This window comes from Chionomys nivalis, chromosome 15 (genome assembly GCF_950005125.1).
Source record: "Chionomys nivalis chromosome 15, mChiNiv1.1, whole genome shotgun sequence".
NCBI lineage: Eukaryota > Metazoa > Chordata > Mammalia > Rodentia > Cricetidae > Chionomys > Chionomys nivalis.
Genome location: NC_080100.1, coordinates 56280321 through 56297432, shown reverse-complemented (window position 1 = coordinate 56297432; position 17112 = coordinate 56280321). Strand labels below are relative to the sequence as shown.

The window sequence follows — 17112 nt, the reverse complement described above, 5'->3', positions numbered from 1 at the left end:
CATCTTAATTGAACCCACTTCTAGTAATCTGTGTATCATCACATGGCTGTGGCTTACCGGATAAAGTTCCATCTGGCTCCAGTGGGGCTACATGGCTTCTCTCTCACTCTTTCTTCTTTCTCCCAGCATTCAGTTTAATTTTCCCCACCTATCTCTATTCCCTGCACAGGCTCAAGACAGTTTCTTTATTAACCAATGGTATTCACAGCATACAGTGGAGAAATAAACATCAGAAATCTTTCTTTAAAATTTCTTCCTCTCATAGTATATTCTATACTATATGCCTGTATTCTTTGATGATACCTGGGTACTCATTAGTAGAAAATTCCCAGTCATTGCTACTGGTTTAGAGAGTTTTCTTGATCTTTACCATTGTCAAGACCCTTCTATCACTTCACTATGATGACACTGCTGATAAATATGATCATTATCAATCAATTTTGATATTAAGTTAGGACTGTGGTTCCCTTAATCAACTCCATTTCCATAAGAAAGCTGCAAACTCAAGGACTATAGCTGGAGATTGTCTTCTTCTTTGGAAAGACTGAATATCAGAGTCTTCAAAGTACAAAGCAGCTTAAACAATACAAATGTGTCTTCTCAAGTTCCAAAGGCTAGAAATCCACATTCAGGGTGTCTTCTTGCTGTTCTCACATGACTTCTGAGACACAGAACCATTTCTCACCCTTTGTATGGCCAAATACAGTTTCCTAGTGCAGACCTGCAGAATAGAGTAGAACAGTCACATATGACTTAATTTAACCTTAATCATTCCTTAATCTCCGGGACCCTCATTCACATTCTAAGATCCCTGAGATTATGGTATTATTTGTAGTTTGACTGAAAATTGCCCTTCAAAGGTCTTACAGATTAAAGCCTCTGCTCCCAGGTAATGTAGCTAGTCTGTGAGAAGTGTTCAGATCATGAGAGCACAAATTAAAGAATAGATTAGTCTACTTAGTAAATCATTGTGATAGGAGGTGGGGCCTGGCTAGGAGGGGGCTTCTCAGCTTCTTCAAAGTGCATATAGCCCTAACTCCTCCCTATATCTACAGCTTTTCCATCATTCTCTTTCACTCTTTCCCTCTGTCACTTCTTTCCTTCCTTCTTTCCTTCCTTCCTTCCTTCTTTCCTTCCTTCCCTCCTTCCTTTCTTCCTTCCTTTCTCCACCTCTCTATGTCTTTGTGGGTTGTGTGTGTGTGTGTGTGTGTTTGAGTGTGTGTGTGTGTTTGTGTGTGTGTGTTCTGACACAAAGCAGGACTCTTGGCCCTAAATTTTGATTTAGATCTAGTGTTTAAAAAGCAGAATTTATTGTTATTAATTCCTTGAGCATTTCAAACACAATGTGAACATATTTACTGCCTCAGTTCTTCCCTTTACTACACTCTCATCCCTTTCCATCCAACTTTCCAACTTTGAGATTAGTTCTCTGTTCTTCTTCTTTCACCATGGAGTCCAGTTTGTGTTGTCCATCTTGTCTTGAGATTGGCACTTTTTTGAGTATGTGGTTAGCCTACCAGAAATCACACACATTAGTTTTCTAGAAAGGATGAAAGAAAAAAATTACTTCCCACCTCCCCAAAGCCGTCAAATGCTCATATCCCCGCAGCTAGTGGTGGGATAACATATCCACCTCCCCACTCTGTATTTTGAGATTTCAATTGTCCTGCCCCCAATAACCACCAGCTCATCCCTGTCCTTTGTGGGTATTAAGATCTGAATATTGAAAGTTAACATCCAGAAGTGAGAAAAAAGTAATGCTTATTTTACTAGGTCTGGATTATCTCACTCAGGATCTTTGTTTCTGTCTTCACCCATCTACCATTTACCTTTCTTGCTACCTCCAACCACCATGACTTAGCAGGTCTAATTTATCAAAACTCATCTGTCTTGATGACCCCCTTACCATGGACCTGTGAAAATGGGGCCACATAACAATGGATCCAAGCCTCTGAAACTAATGTTAAAAAGAAATCTTTGTTAAACTATTTCTCTCAGATATTTGTCACAGTGATGAAAAATCTGACTACCTCAGGCATCAACAGAGAAATTTTGCATCTTGAGCTCACAGGTTCCTTACAGATGTAAACTGATAAATATTTGGTCATGAATTCATACCAAATTTAGAGTGGGCTTGCAGTTATCTTCTGATATGGGAAAAAAGAAGAGGGGAGACAAAGAAATGGGAGAATGCCTGTTAAGACAGGTGGGGGGATTGGCCTGGTGTTGTTAATAACTAAAAGATGTAGCCAGTGGCCTTGCAATGCTCATGACCACATGACATAGTTATGAGGAGCCCTGAGAAGTAGGAAAATGAGTAAAAAAGAGATTGTTATTTTTCCAAGAGTATAGTTTATGCCTTGTTTTTGATTTCTGCCCTTCAGAGCTCAGAAGGAATATTTCTGCTGATTAAAGCTACCAACAGAGTGGAAATTAGTTGTGGCCAACCTGAAATGAATACGAGGCCAGGAGAGCATTCCATGTAACCACTGGTCATCTCAGGGCCTCCTGTGGACACTTGCACACTGAAGCCTGTGTCTTCCAAAGGAGACAGTTTGTCAACATATACAGGAAGAGTGTCTGCTTACCCCAGATTTTATTTTGCATGATTTTCCTCAAAGCTTTTATAGTTTAAAAAGTAATCTTATTCATCTTGATGATTTTTCCTCAATAATGAGATTGTTTTATTTTGTTTGAAGTAGCTTAATTCTGTTTTTAAATACAAAGTATTTTGGACTAGCTCATCATAACACAACTGAATATTGTACATTTATATTTATGAGAAAAAGATCAAAGGAGAAAACAAAAACAGGAGACTGCACAGAAGATATTTGGAAAGCATCAATCTCATCAACATGTCTGAAATAATTTCTTCTTTTCAGTATTTTATTTTTTTTTATTATTAGCTATGTGTTGTGTTTGGGCATGTGTGATTGCAGGCATTTGCAGGATCCAGAAATAGGTGCACTAGAACTGGAGTTATATGGGGTTGTAGACTGCCAACATGGGTACTGGAAGCCAAACACATGTATATTGCAAGAACAGTGTTAAGTACTGAGCCAGAACTGTGGCTTCTCCGTTACTTTTAAAATGGAGTGGCCAAGGTTAAAAAATGACAATAACAAAATATCAAAATCTTAATAAACATAAGCTCATGTGTGCACTTCAGTATGCTTTAAGATGAATGTCAGAACCAGTTTTTCATTCCTGTTTCCCCTTCATTTGTTCAGCAATAGCAACTCGAAAGCTTGTGCTTTTACAAGGACTACACTGGCTTTCTTCATCATGTCATCTAAAGTGTACATTCAACTTTAGCCATTAATTCCAAGCCTTTGGAGGCATAATTTCTAAAATAGACCAGATCCGAATGTGCACAAACACAGGAGTGCTAATGGATTTGCTTCCTAAGGTTCTGTATATGCTCTACAACTGTCGTAATTGGAGCATAGTGCTTATTGTGTGAGAGGTAACTATTACACATAAGAAAACAATTTTAACAGTATTATTAGAATTATGAAGAGAAGGAAGCAAAACAGCAAAGTATATGAATCCGTTGTTTTTGTGAACAATTAATCTTGTTGGCATACTTAAATGAACTTGCATAAAGATGCCTGGAAAGAATGTTGTTGAGCTCAGTTGTTCATTAATTTTGATCACATGCTGTCCCCATTGTGTTAGGAGCTACATGAAAATTCCGTAGAAAAGTATTGCAGCATTGATTTAAAAACTCCCAGAAGCCTTTTGCATTTGAAAGTTCATTTATGTTCTTTTTTAAGAATGATATTATGAAAGTGTTTGGGTTTAGTAAGATGACCCAAAACACCAAGCAGAACCGATTAGTTCTCCTCTCTTTCTGCTTCTATATGTCTGTAATACAAAAATGATGCCACCATCTTTAGAGAGCTTCTTACAGTGGGAAGACACTGATTACAGATTTGTGGGTCTTCTTTCTGTTAGAACATCTAAGTGGCTCACAAGCATTAATTTGTTCTCAAACATTGTTTGTTGTTTCGTTGTTTGTTTCAATGCTATGTACAGGACTGGCAGGTTACAGGAGATATGCTTCAAGTATAATAGAGTCTGGGCTATTAAAATCAACAATGTAGAGCATCGGGGATAAGGGGTGCTAAATGTCTAAAGTTCATTATATAAATGTTTGAAACTGTCAAACAGTAAAAGTTTTAAAGAAATTACTATAATACCAGAGGGTAATATCAGAATTAAATTTCTATAAACCATTTTCTACCCAATGACAGGTATTAATCCTGAGTGAGATTAATTAAATATACCGACATGGCCAGCTGTCAAATGTTCATTAAAATCAACTGAACATACTGGAGAACTCAGTGTACTCTGATACTGTGAGCTTAGTCTTTCTGAGCCCTCATTCAAAGCACTGACTATAAACTACAAAGCACAGTGCCTATAACATACTAAGTGACTCAAGAATAGATACTACTTTTGTAAGGTCAATTTTATTCTTACCATTACAGAAGAAACAACTTTACATATTATAAGCAGAAACTTTTATTGGTCAGTATACTAAAAACTAAAATAATTTAGTATCAAAATTACCATCTGGATATGGATAGATGGCACAAAGATGAAAGATTTCCCATCTCCTTCATTTTCAAGTGATTAACCTCTTTATCACTTGGAGAAAAGATAGCTAGAAATTATTGTGGTACATTTTGATTATTTATGTTCAGTATCAAATACAAAGCAAATCTGAGTACCAAGCAAATTTTGTGAGTGCTCACTTAAATTCATTTTATTATTAGGTGCTGAATTACTTTCTATTCACTTTTCTTGGCTCATGTTCAAAGTATACAGCCTTATTGATATGTGGATTTACCAAATAACAAATTAAGTAATGCCAATAATGTTGTACAAAGTTACATACTTCTTAGTCATATGTTTCTCAAAGAATTAAAATGTATGCAGTAATGATGAAAATAACACAATACTGCAATTTAAAATGACAATTTTAAAGCTTCAACCATATTAGAAAGAAAAAAGAGAACCAGTTACAAATTAAGAAGGATTGAGACTAGTAAAGTATAGAAAATTCTAGAAAATAACCATTAATGTTTTATAGAACTAAATCTAGAATAAGGTATATTCCACAGCCGTCAATATTACCATTTTTATTATCATAACTTCATTTCATCAGCTGTAAAAGGAATTTACATGTAGGAACCTGAACTCTTCCCATATGACGTTTATGGCCTGAAGGGGCAAGGAGTAAGAAGTCACCCATCTGATTACTCAAACTTCCTGCGTTGAGATATCAAAGGGTTCAGAAAAGGTATATAGAAACTAGGGCTGGAGGCTAGAGATCTGGCTCAGTGGTTAAGAATGATTACCCCACAGTCATGAGAACTGGAGTTTGGATCCCAGAACCTTATAATAAGTCAGATATCCCTAACAATGCCTGGTTTGAGCTTGTAGGGTTGCCTGGTCTTGTTTGTGCATCCAGCTCAGATGCACAAACATGAGCCACAGGTTCAGGGAATGACCTTCCTCAAAAGAAATTAGTGGAAAGTAATAGAGGAGGACTTAATACACTCTTTTCTGATTTCTGCATGCAAGAACGGGTGATCCCAACTGAGAGAGAAAATACATGCACACCCACATACACAAACACACACTCATGTACATGTGCTCATGCAGTACACACATACACACAGAGAAAGACATAAGCATAAATGCACACACACATATGAATATAGAGACTATACAGATTTAGGCTTACACATAATTATGATAAAATTATATTGGTGAAATTGAATTCAAAGGTTATAGTAATGAGATAAAGCATCATAAGAGGGCCTTCTCTATATATATACTATGTATATAACATACTCTGATTCAAATGCTGAAAATACTCTGAGATTCTTACATTAGAGGAGGTTTGGAGTGTTGCATTATTTATAGAAATATGCTCAGTGAATTCATGCTGACTGTTTACATCTGTCATAACTAACATTAACGCACACACCGACAACAAGGGAGCAAGCATGGCTTGCTAGAAAGATTGCAGACTTTGTAGTCAGGCAAAGTGTGATAAAAGCCTTGCTGATTAGATATGTTACTTAACCTCTTTGTGCCTGTCCCTCCTCCCACAAATCCAGAATATATTCTTTTAGTATAAAGAAAAATAAGAACATAAGGGTCTCTGTAAAAGAAAATCCTAGTCCCTTTGTTTTACTTCATTCTTGTTCTTTAATTCACTAAATTTTATAGAGTGAGAAAGATACCAAGAGTAAGAGCAATCCTTTCCTAAAACCATGATGTCAGCTGAGGTCTAATCCCCTTTGGGATGCAGATACAAAGAGCTTAAACTCACAGACTCACATCTGCAGAGAATTCAGAGACTGAACCAGGATTACTGTACAGACTTTATTGTGTCCCCAGGGATTTAGGATTTAGGGTCCCTGGGTCAACCTTATCTCCAGGTTTCTGTATTAACTGGAATCCACTGAACACCATCCCCAGCAACACTTCTCATCCGTTCCTTTTCCTTCCCTTCCCTTCCCTTCCCTCTCCTCCCCTTTCCTCCTTTCCCCTCTCCTCCCTTCCCTTCCCTTTCCTTCTCTTCCCAATGTTGTAAAATACCACAGATTTTCCTATTGGCTCTCTTAAACACACCCCCACAGACTCCTCAAATTAGCAGACATTGGCGGATAGCTAGATCACTTAAAATATAATTCACAAAAGATCTGTAAAAATGACTTAAGCCTGAATAACGGGCATTACTATTTCTTGATAGACACTTTTCTTCATGAATTTAACCACCCAGGGTTTGAATTGAACCACCCAGCATTTCATCGGCCCCTCTCACCATGGGGACTTTCTTTTCAGCTTTGTGTTGGATCCATTGCTCTCCCCCATCTTTCCCCTCTTCTTTCTTCTACTAATGTATCTGATTTCACTTTCTTGCCTTGTCTAATTTTCCAAAGATAAGTGGCATAGTGTGCCATCTCAGCCAGGCTCTCATGCACCATTGTTCTTCAGAGAGATTTTAAATGACCCACTGCTTGGCCTCAGTTTTATCTCCTAGCAAGACCAAGCAAAGGTCTTACATTCAATTCCTTTATTAATCCCCCATGGAGTTTCTTAAGCCAAAGTGAATGTGGGAAAGATTTTTATTCTCTCTACTATAATTACTCCACTCTCTCGAGAAAGAAAGAATAGCTTCATTACTTTTGCTTTTAATAACTATTTTTCTCCCAGGTATAATTCCTTAAATCCAATTTTCTTCATATATGGCAGATTTTAGATTTTACTGAATTCTTATTAGGTTATGTTTTCTTATATGCTAAATTGTGAGATTGGGTTAGGTAGTTTTCATAGTACCCTCTTGGTTCAGGATTATATAACCACTTGAATATTTTTTATATATTCTCATGCCATATATATGACTATCATGTGACAGTTACTTAAAAGATATTTTTGCTTTTTTTCTTATTTAAGAGAGAATTAATGAATGAAAGTCTTAGTACCACTTTTATTTGGTTCTCCCCTCATGAAATCACAGATTCTCATTTTTAGATCTATATGCATCTCTGGGGATATTGATCTGCTAATTACTATCAACTTCCTCTAGCCTTCAGCTTTAAACATCAGCACAGGGATACAAAGGTAAAAGGGGAAACCCCATGGGAGGACAAGGTGTTTAATTTTAATTAGACATGTTAATTAGGTGAGGTTAAGGGGAATTTGATGGCTGGACCTCAATATTTTGATAGCTGGACCTTGGTCATCAGCCTCAAAAGGAGTACGTAGCCAAATATAGGAATAAACCTTGGTGGCTAGCTTTAGGAATGTAATCTAATGGGTCTTAGCAAGGGAGAGGGATTGGGAAAGAAGTGCAAGGTCACACACTTATGCTCTGTTGAATTAGTGTCCCATCACCAACCTTATTTTGTGAAGCATCTTAGTTGTACCAAGTCTTCAGTATTATTGTGTCCAATGCTCTGCCTTCCTTGTCTCAGCTGGAAGTTCTAACTCCAGAACTCTGGATTCACTGATGAATTATCAGGTGTTTAGTGTCATAATCATAACACCCAACTTTCTAACACCAGCATTTAACTTTCTTTTCAATTAGTTTTTCCTCACAAAGTGTTCTACCATCTGTATTTTAAAAAACAAAGTTCTCATGATTAGTCTCTCCCATCTTCCATCAGTTCTTCCATCTAATAACAGTTATTTTATAATAGTATTTTATTTGTATTTTAATAAATAAAGTTTGCCTAAAGATAAGATAGTAAAACAGCCCTACTGGTCAGCCTTACAGACCAGTCAGTGTGACATAAACCTTTAATCCCAGTTTGCCATAGAAACAGGGCAGTACATGTCTTTAATCTTAGTGGTACACACCTTTGATATGAGCTATAGAGATGATTATAAAATGGGAGCAGACAGAATCATTCTAAGATTCTTGGATGCAGGATCACCATTTCAGACTTAGGTAGAGGTAAGAGCTAGTGGCTGGCTGTTTTGCTTTTCTGACATTCAGGTTGAACTTCAATATCTCTCTCTGAGTTGTTGCATGGAGGGCCCGCTTGTTTGTCCCAGCCACCCAGTTAGCTTAGCCCCGAAATAACAACACAGAAATTGTATTAATTAAACACTGTTTGGCCCATTAGCTTTAACATCTTATTGGCTAACTCTTACATCTCAGTTTAACCCATTCCTATTAATCTGTGTATTACCACATGGCAGGCTTACTGGGAAAGATTCAGCATGTCTGGCTCTGGTGGCTCCATGGTGGCTGTCTCTGACTCTGCTGTCTTCCTTCCAGCATTCTGTTTAATTTTCACTACCTACCTAAGTTCTGCCCTATCAAGGTCCCACAGCAGTTTCTTTATTAACCAATTAAAGCAATACAAAGACAGAAGAACCTCCTACACCACTGGGTTTTTATTAATCGTGTATCATCATTTTATTTACCTGGTCTCACATTCTTGTCTAATCTACTTTTCCAAAGATAAGTAAGTGTAAGGAAGTGTACAGTGTCATCTTGTCTCTCATGTATCCATTGTTGTTCAGAGACACATTAATAGCCCACTGCTTAGCATCAGCTTTATATCCTACTAGGACAAGGCAATGCTCTTGTATTCTAATCCTTATAACTTATTTTTGTTCTTTTTGATCTTATTTCATCTTCCAGGGAAAGCTTTTCCATGATTTCCCTAGAGCTTTCTCCGGAATCTCTCCTCTAGGTCTGTCTTCACTCAGTTAGCATACACTCCCGGATGCTGAACGCATTGTCGAGCATTGTGCTGAATGCTTATGAGGGACAGAGGAGATCAGAGAGCATGAGTGTTTAACATAGTCCCTCAGACTGTGACACTGCCTGTCACTTCTGAAAGATAAAAACAATCATGAAAATAAAGCATTTCCTTCAAAAAGCTTCAGACTGACAGTGTGGTTGAGAGAAACCTCATCTGTACCAGTGAAGCATTCCTGAGTACAGAATACACACTTGAGGAGTCCTGTGCCAGGTGGGCCTGGCCCAGTTTGATACCACATGTTGTTCTGCCATTGCCTTAGGAGTGTGACCCAGAGTGAACATTGTTGCAGCACATTCTACCCAGCAGTAGCTGGATGCTCCCAGCTAATCACACTGCTAATAGCTGCATTTGGCCAGGGAACTCTCAGAATGACTCTATTTTATGCAACAGTTTAAAATCTTTGTTGAACTAACATTCTCAAATCCTACAGCATGATTATCATAGCCACTTACTCAACATTCAGCTCTTCATTAGTTACTGGGTTTAGGGTTGACAGGACGGTTTCTCTGAAGCCAATCTCCATCTCAAATTTATGAAAATTCAAAAAATGACTGCAAACATCATCTATGCACTTAACTTTCTCTATATTGGTAGAGTCAGATGATTTTTGCAACAGCATGGTCTCTAGCTACTGCAGTATTAATTAATACATGAAGAAGGTATTCCACAATTCAGAAATTCCGGTAATAATAATTGAATTAAAGCTATTTTTGAATGCATAAAGTATGGTTGTACTGTTCTGCATATTTTAATACACAAACTCTTTTAACTGTAGTGTAACCATTAAAGTTAATTTTATCATATTAATATTTGTCAAAAGACCACACCACACGCCAAGGCAACAGAAATATTAAATGATTTCCCCAAATCACATGGCACCTATATTTAAATTCTGGTCTCTTACCAGTATTCACACACCTGGCACTCTTTCTATAGACTATCAAGAATAAAATTGTCAACTGGAAATGTTGGTAAAATATATTTTATTAAGCACATGCATCATGAAGTCATTTTTTCCCTGTCTTTCAGGTCCCTGCATCCCCAATCCATGTCACAACGGAGGAACCTGTGAGATAAGTGAAGCGTATCGAGGAGACACATTCATAGGCTATGTTTGTAAATGTCCGCGAGGGTTTAATGGGATTCACTGTCAGCACAGTAAGTTGTTTATATTCAATGTGCTTTTATTTTTATTGATCTATTGTGTACAAGTCATTACCCTTCTTGTTTGCAGTCAAGTCATAGATGTGTAGAGCAGCATGAAGCCAAGGCATTTTGGCTCATGCTGCCTCTCTACAGTACATGTCATCTCCCATGATGAGGGCTGAATCAGTCCCCATACTCTGTGTGACTAGCAATTAGCTTGCTAGCCCTTGTCATTATTATTCAATACAAGTTACAATATGTTGCCATTCATGTTGTAATATTTGTCTCTCTCCTTCATACTTGTCCATAAACTACATTATCCAAGTATTCCAGCGATTATTCTAGTGATTATGTTAACAAACAATGCTCAAGAAACTAAGGATACTCTAGACTCTAAACAATATATAACTCAGTGTTCTCCTTCTTACATATTGACATTTCTATATGCTAAAATCTCTGCGCCTCCAACAAACATAAAATTGCCCAATGAGAGGTTTAGGACCTTTCCCACGGTGCAATCCCACATGCATGAAGGCCACAATAAACTCCAAACTACTGACAGATGATCTAACAGAGGAGTCCACATGCATGCTGAATGCAGAAGGTGAGCTTGTATATGGATCAGGACATCAAGGTTCAGGCTAGGGAGACAGCATGGGGTAGGAAGAGTGAATATGTAATATTGCCAATGAATACAAAAGTGATACTTAGCAAAATGGTTTAGACAAATCTTGTCATATCAGCCCCGTCAGATTTTCAGCAACCCAGAGCAAGCATATTATGTCTTAACTCTGAGACACTGAAAGCAGCCTGCGATTTTTCTATAGTCTTTCCACTATCAGGAATTTGTAGAACTTCTGGAGAAGTTTCTTGTAAGTACTGAAATGGTCTTGTTCCTTACAACTGGCACCTAGCCTTCCTTGAGTGATTTCTAAGTCTCAGATCATTAACAAGCAAATTAGAGGTTATTCATTTTCATACCCTACATTCAGAAGTGCCAAGGTTGATTGTCCTTGAAGGTAGAATCACAGCTCATTCTCCACATGGGAGCTTCTCATAACATACCTAGAGAGACTAGGCTAGCGACTCTGCCTGCATCTTTGGTGTTTCCTTTCACTGAATCCCATGATGGAAATATGAGAACCATTTCTGCCTGGAGTATAAAGATGTGCTATCAGATGCAAGGCCTGGGGTAGACAGCCTTCCTACTCCTGTAATCGAGCATGAACTTCTTGTATTTAGTGCACACAAAGGATCTCTCCAAAGGAAGAAACAGATTTTTATCATGGGTGTTTTCAAACCAAATTTACGGGGAATAAGTAAAATTCCTTGGCTTCAAAATAGTATAATACACATATTTTTATTGAAAATAGTTTTTTCATACAGTATATTTTGATGGTAGTTTCCTTCTCCCTACTCCTAAAAGGTACTTCCTACTTCACCACCCACTCATCTCTATGACTTTTTTTCTCTGTTTCTATAGAGATAAGAATAAAAAAATCAAAGTACAAGAAACACACTCACACTTGAAATTTAAATTTAATCACTTATGCACAGTGTTCAGTAATGAGTCTGTTCCAGTTTCCACTTACTGTAAGAAGAAGTTTCTCTGATGATAGGTGAGCAAGACTCTGATCTTTGGTTACATCAGAATTGACATTAGGAGTCATTTTAACACTATGTTATTTTAACAGAACAATAGAATTTGCTTTTCCCCTAGGCCCGATGGCATATGCAATCTAAGGTTCATGGCCACCCAAACAACCAAGGTACAAAGACTGAGGATTTGGGAACACTTAATCTTAAGTGGGATTTCCTCCTCAAATCCCTCTCTCAAGGCTCAGAGTGCTACCATCAGCTCTTCAGTGAACCCGAGGCTGAAAGATTAGAAGAGCCAGAGCAGCAGGATGACTTCCATATACAACAGGGCAGATGTACATAAGAACTCACAGCAGTAAAAACAATGACTTCTTGAATTTTGCATGCAAATGGACGGAAATAGAAAACACTATCCTGAGTGGGGTAAGCCAGATCCAAAAAGAGGAACATGGGATGTACTCACTCATAATTGGTTTCTAGCCATAAATAAAGGACGTTGAGCATATAATTTGTGATCCTAGAGAAGCTAAATAAGAAAGTGAACCCAAAGAAAAACGTATAGTCATCCTCCTGGATATTAACCTTCATCAGGCGATGAAAGGAGACAGAGACAGAGACCCACATCAGAGTACCATACTGAAATCCCAAGGTCCACATAAGGACCAGAAGGACAGAGAGCACGAGCAAGGAACTCAGTACCACGAGGGGTGCACCCACATACTGAGACAATGGGGATGTTCTATCGGGAACTCACCAAGGCCAGCTGGACTGGGTCTGAAAAAGCATGTGATAAAACTGGACTCGCTGAACATAGTGGACAATGAGGACTGCTGAGAAGTCAAGAACAATGGCACTGGGTTTTGATCCTACTGCACGTACTGGCTTTGTGGGAGCCTAGGCAGTTTGGATGCTCACCTTAATAGACCTGGAAGGAAGTGGGAGGTCCTTGGACTTCCCACAGGGCAGGGAACCCTGACTGCTTTTAGGGCTGATGAGGAAGGGGGACTTGATTGGGGGAGGGGGAGGGAAATGGGAGGCAGGGCGGGGAGGAGGCAGAAATCTTTAATAAATAAATAAAAAAATTCACAGATACTACAACAGCATGTTCAGAGTCCACACAGTTTCAAGATAGATGGCATCTGTCCTAGTTAGGGTTACTATTGCTATGATAGAACACCAAGATGAAAAACAACTTGGGGAAGAAGGGTTTATTTGTCTTACACATCCACATTGCCGTTGATCCCTGAAAGAAATTAGGACAAAACCTCAAACATGACAGAATCCTGTGCAGAAGTTGAAGCAGAGACCAGGGAGGCATGCTACATACCAACTTGCTCATCATAGCTTGCTCAACCTGTTTTATTATAGAACCTAGGATCACAATAGAGTGCCCTCTCCCCATCAATCACTAATTAAAAAAATATCCTACAGCTAAAAGTTATGTAGATATTTTCTCATTTGTGGTGCCCTCCTTTCAGGTGACCCTAGCCTGTGTCGAGCTGACATAAACTAGCCATCAGCCTCTAGCTCCCACATATGGTTAGCTGAGCCATTTATTGTGGAACATTAGAGATGGGTCAGTCTAAGATAGTTCTTTATCCCATATACCACAGTGGAACATTCAAGTCTTTTCCCACATTCCCTTATCTCATAATATAGAAACTTGGAATCACAATTTATTCCTGAATTCCAAGTCTTACTTTAAAGCATGAGACTTCCTCCTTTATAGTAACTTACATTCCAAAAACTTTAACTGCCTCTCAAGAGTTGCAACGGAAAGCCCAAGGCTATGAAATTCAATTCTGGATTGGTATTTTATATCTAAATTACCCAGTTTGTCTCCGGTGGCATGCATCATTATAAGAAGTGAGGCAAAACGGATGAAAGAGGATTGAATCTGGATTTAGAAACTGGGATTTGAGACATGACCTTTACAGTTATTGGAAAAGTGACCTTGAGTCAGTCATTTGACCTTTCCTCAATTGAAAACATATAAATTAAGGTATTGAAGTAGAAATAGGTGACCTTGGGTTCACATAAGTCAGGGGAGTATTATGACTAAATGGAGGCTTGCTCACTGCACAAAGGTTATCAAACCTTCCTCTTTCAGGTGGGATTGGAAAGGATTATACATTGGAAAAACAGATTTAGAAGTGCTAGAGGCCCTCAGAGATTCTTTAGGTAGGAGAAGTAGAAAGAGCTGTTTAATCCCTCAATAGGAAAGACAGAGATCTGAGTCAGTTTTCTATTCTCATAACAGCTTTATGACCCAGATATTTCCTAAGGCATTGCTACTCAAGGTGTGATAAGATCTAGGACCACCCATAAGCATTTTAGAAAAGTAGATTAAATATAAATTAACTGAGTACAATTTGTGTTTGATCATGATCCCCTAGTTGATCAACACACACACACACACACACACACACACACACTGATAAATCGTTCATCAAACTTGAAAAATCTACATGTACCATTTCAGAAAGAAGAAATGATTTCTACCTTCTGTTATATAGTAATAGATATTAGACAAAGCATTTATTAAGGTTTTTGAAATCAAACTATTTTGAAAGTCAATAAATTGAGAAGTGTACTAATAACCCAGTGATATTTTTAATTCATATGTAGCATACTTTTATTTATACAAATAAAATGTAGTATTTTTATTGAAAATAGATTGCTTTTCACACAGCATATTTTGATTACTAGTACCTAGCTCCCTTAAGTTTCTCCCAGCTCCTCCTATCCCCAACTGGTTCCTCCCTATTTCCTGCTCACACAATTCATGCTATTTCTTTCTCTCATTAGAATACAAACAGGCGCCAGGCGATGGTGGCGCACGCCTTTAATCCCAGCACTTGGGAGGCAGAGGCAGGCGGATCTCTGTGAGTTCGAGACCAGCCTGGTTTACAGAGCTAGTTCCAGGACAGGCTCCAAAGCCACAGAGAAACCCTGTCTCGAAAAACCAAAAAAAAAAAAAAAAAAAGAATACAAACAGGCATAGAAATATTTTATTATGTAAAAAGAAGAAATAATTACTAATTCAATTCTATATGATAGATTGTGAACTAAATATACTTGTGAATATATATTTATAAACAATCAAAAATAACTTTCTGATACGTGATTGATAAATGTATGTTAATAAATTTATTTTAGGAAGAACTTAACCAAGGGATAATTACAAAAATCTTTTCCAGTGCCAACACTGATAATACTAATAAGTTAGGAATAAATTGATAAAAATATATACACTTTATTCTTAGAATAGTTTTATTTTACAGAAAAATGAACAGGGAATATGGAAAAGCCCATTTATCTCTCCTTCTGTAATTGTGCCCTAATTTTAGCATTTTAGCTCGCATAATAAGTATTTTTGTAAATTAATTTTTTTTTTTTATTATTATTTTTTTTTTTATTCTTTTTTAATTAAAATTTCCAACTGCTCCCCGTTTCCCATTTCCCTCCCCTCCTCCCACACATTGCCCCCTCCCCCCACTCCCCTCCCCCATCCCCACTCCTCTTCTCCTCCCCCCAGTCCATTCCCCCTCCCTCTCGATACTGAAGAGCAGTCCAAATTCCCTGCCCTACAGGAAGACCAAGATCCTCCCACTTCCATTTGGTTTTGTTTGTTTGGAGGCAGGGTTTCACTCTGTAGCTATTGACTAGACTGAATTTCAATATATAGATTAATAGATTTCAATATATATATATAGAAAGACCTCAAACTGCCAGAGATGTCCCTGCCTCTGTCTCCTCAGTGCTGCCATTAAAGGTGTGTTCCACAATTCTCAACTTTCTCTACAGTTCTGTCTACTAAAGTCCACACTGTATGTTAGGGTCCACACTTTTTATCATATACTTACATGTGATTATAAAAGGCATAAAATATATGTCCACTGGGTCACACAAAACAGTTTTACTTAGTTAAATATCTCCGGTTTTTTAGCTATGTATCTTTTCTTGTTCAGCCCTTGTGATTTGAGTAGGTATGGCCCCCACAGACTTGTGTGTTTGAATGCTTTACCCAGAGGGAGTGGCACTATTAAGAGGTGTGGCCTTTTTGGAGGAAGCATGTTGTTGTGGAGGCAGGCTTTGAGGGTTTACATGTTCAAGCTTAGTCCAGTGTGATACACAGTTCTTTCTGCTGCCTGTGGCTCAAGATATAGAACTCTCAGCTCCTTTTCTAGCATCATGTATGCATGCACAGCACTGTGACCCACCAATACGATAATGGACTAGACCTCTGGAACTATAAGCCAGCCCCAATTAAATGTTTTCCTCTGTAAGAGTTGCCATGGTCATAGTGTCTCTTCACAGCAATAGAAACTCTAAGATAACATTTTACCTTTAATGGGTGCTGATACTGTATTTCGTCTCTGTAGTTGTGCCTTTTTCAGTATGTTAAATGGTGAGAATCTTAAAGTGTGTTGTCTTTCAAGTAGATAATTATTACTTTAAAATATCTATTTAGGGTTCCTCTATAATATGGTCTACATTTTTGTGGTTCATTTATTTTTTAAAAATGCTCATGTTCTACAGTTTTACCAGTTTTGTTTCCACATTTGTCTACTAGAATATATTTTGCCTTCTTAACTCTTTTTGTTTGGGGGAAAATAAATAAAGCTACCTGTGCAGAGTTTTGGTGGGCACACATTTTCAGCTCATTTAACTAAACCTGGGATGGAATGCAGGTGGTGGATTGGAGGGCAGAAGTGCACTCAGTTTGATTAAAAAATATTTTAAATCTCCTTATTGCATGGCATACTCACCAGCAATGAGTTACAGACTGTTGTACACTTTAATCAGCATTTGTTTCTGTTAGTTTTACATTTTAGCCATTACATGGATTTTTAATTATATCAAAAATGTAATAAAATTATAACCTTACAAAAATTTTATAATAATGTTAAGTATTAGGTTTGATGGAAAAATTATATTTGTTTTTAAAATGACAAAGAAAGTATGTGACTTGCACAGACCAACTTTGATATGTGTGTAAATTAAATCATACAAATTACAGGATGGATTGGTGTCTAATTTAGTTGTCAAGACAGTAGGCTTCTGA

General features: G+C 37.7%; 1 protein-coding gene across 2 annotated transcripts in view; it reads left to right on the top strand.

Annotated features, from left to right (window-relative positions):
- Window positions 1-17112, top strand: part of Edil3 (EGF like repeats and discoidin domains 3) — a 459665-nt gene that overhangs the window by 194146 nt on the left and 248407 nt on the right. For both annotated transcript variants that reach the window (XM_057789993.1, XM_057789992.1), the window contains one exon: window positions 10329-10457. In XM_057789993.1, the coding sequence (XP_057645976.1) occupies window positions 10329-10457 (129 nt within the window). The remainder of the gene's footprint in view (window positions 1-10328; window positions 10458-17112) is intronic.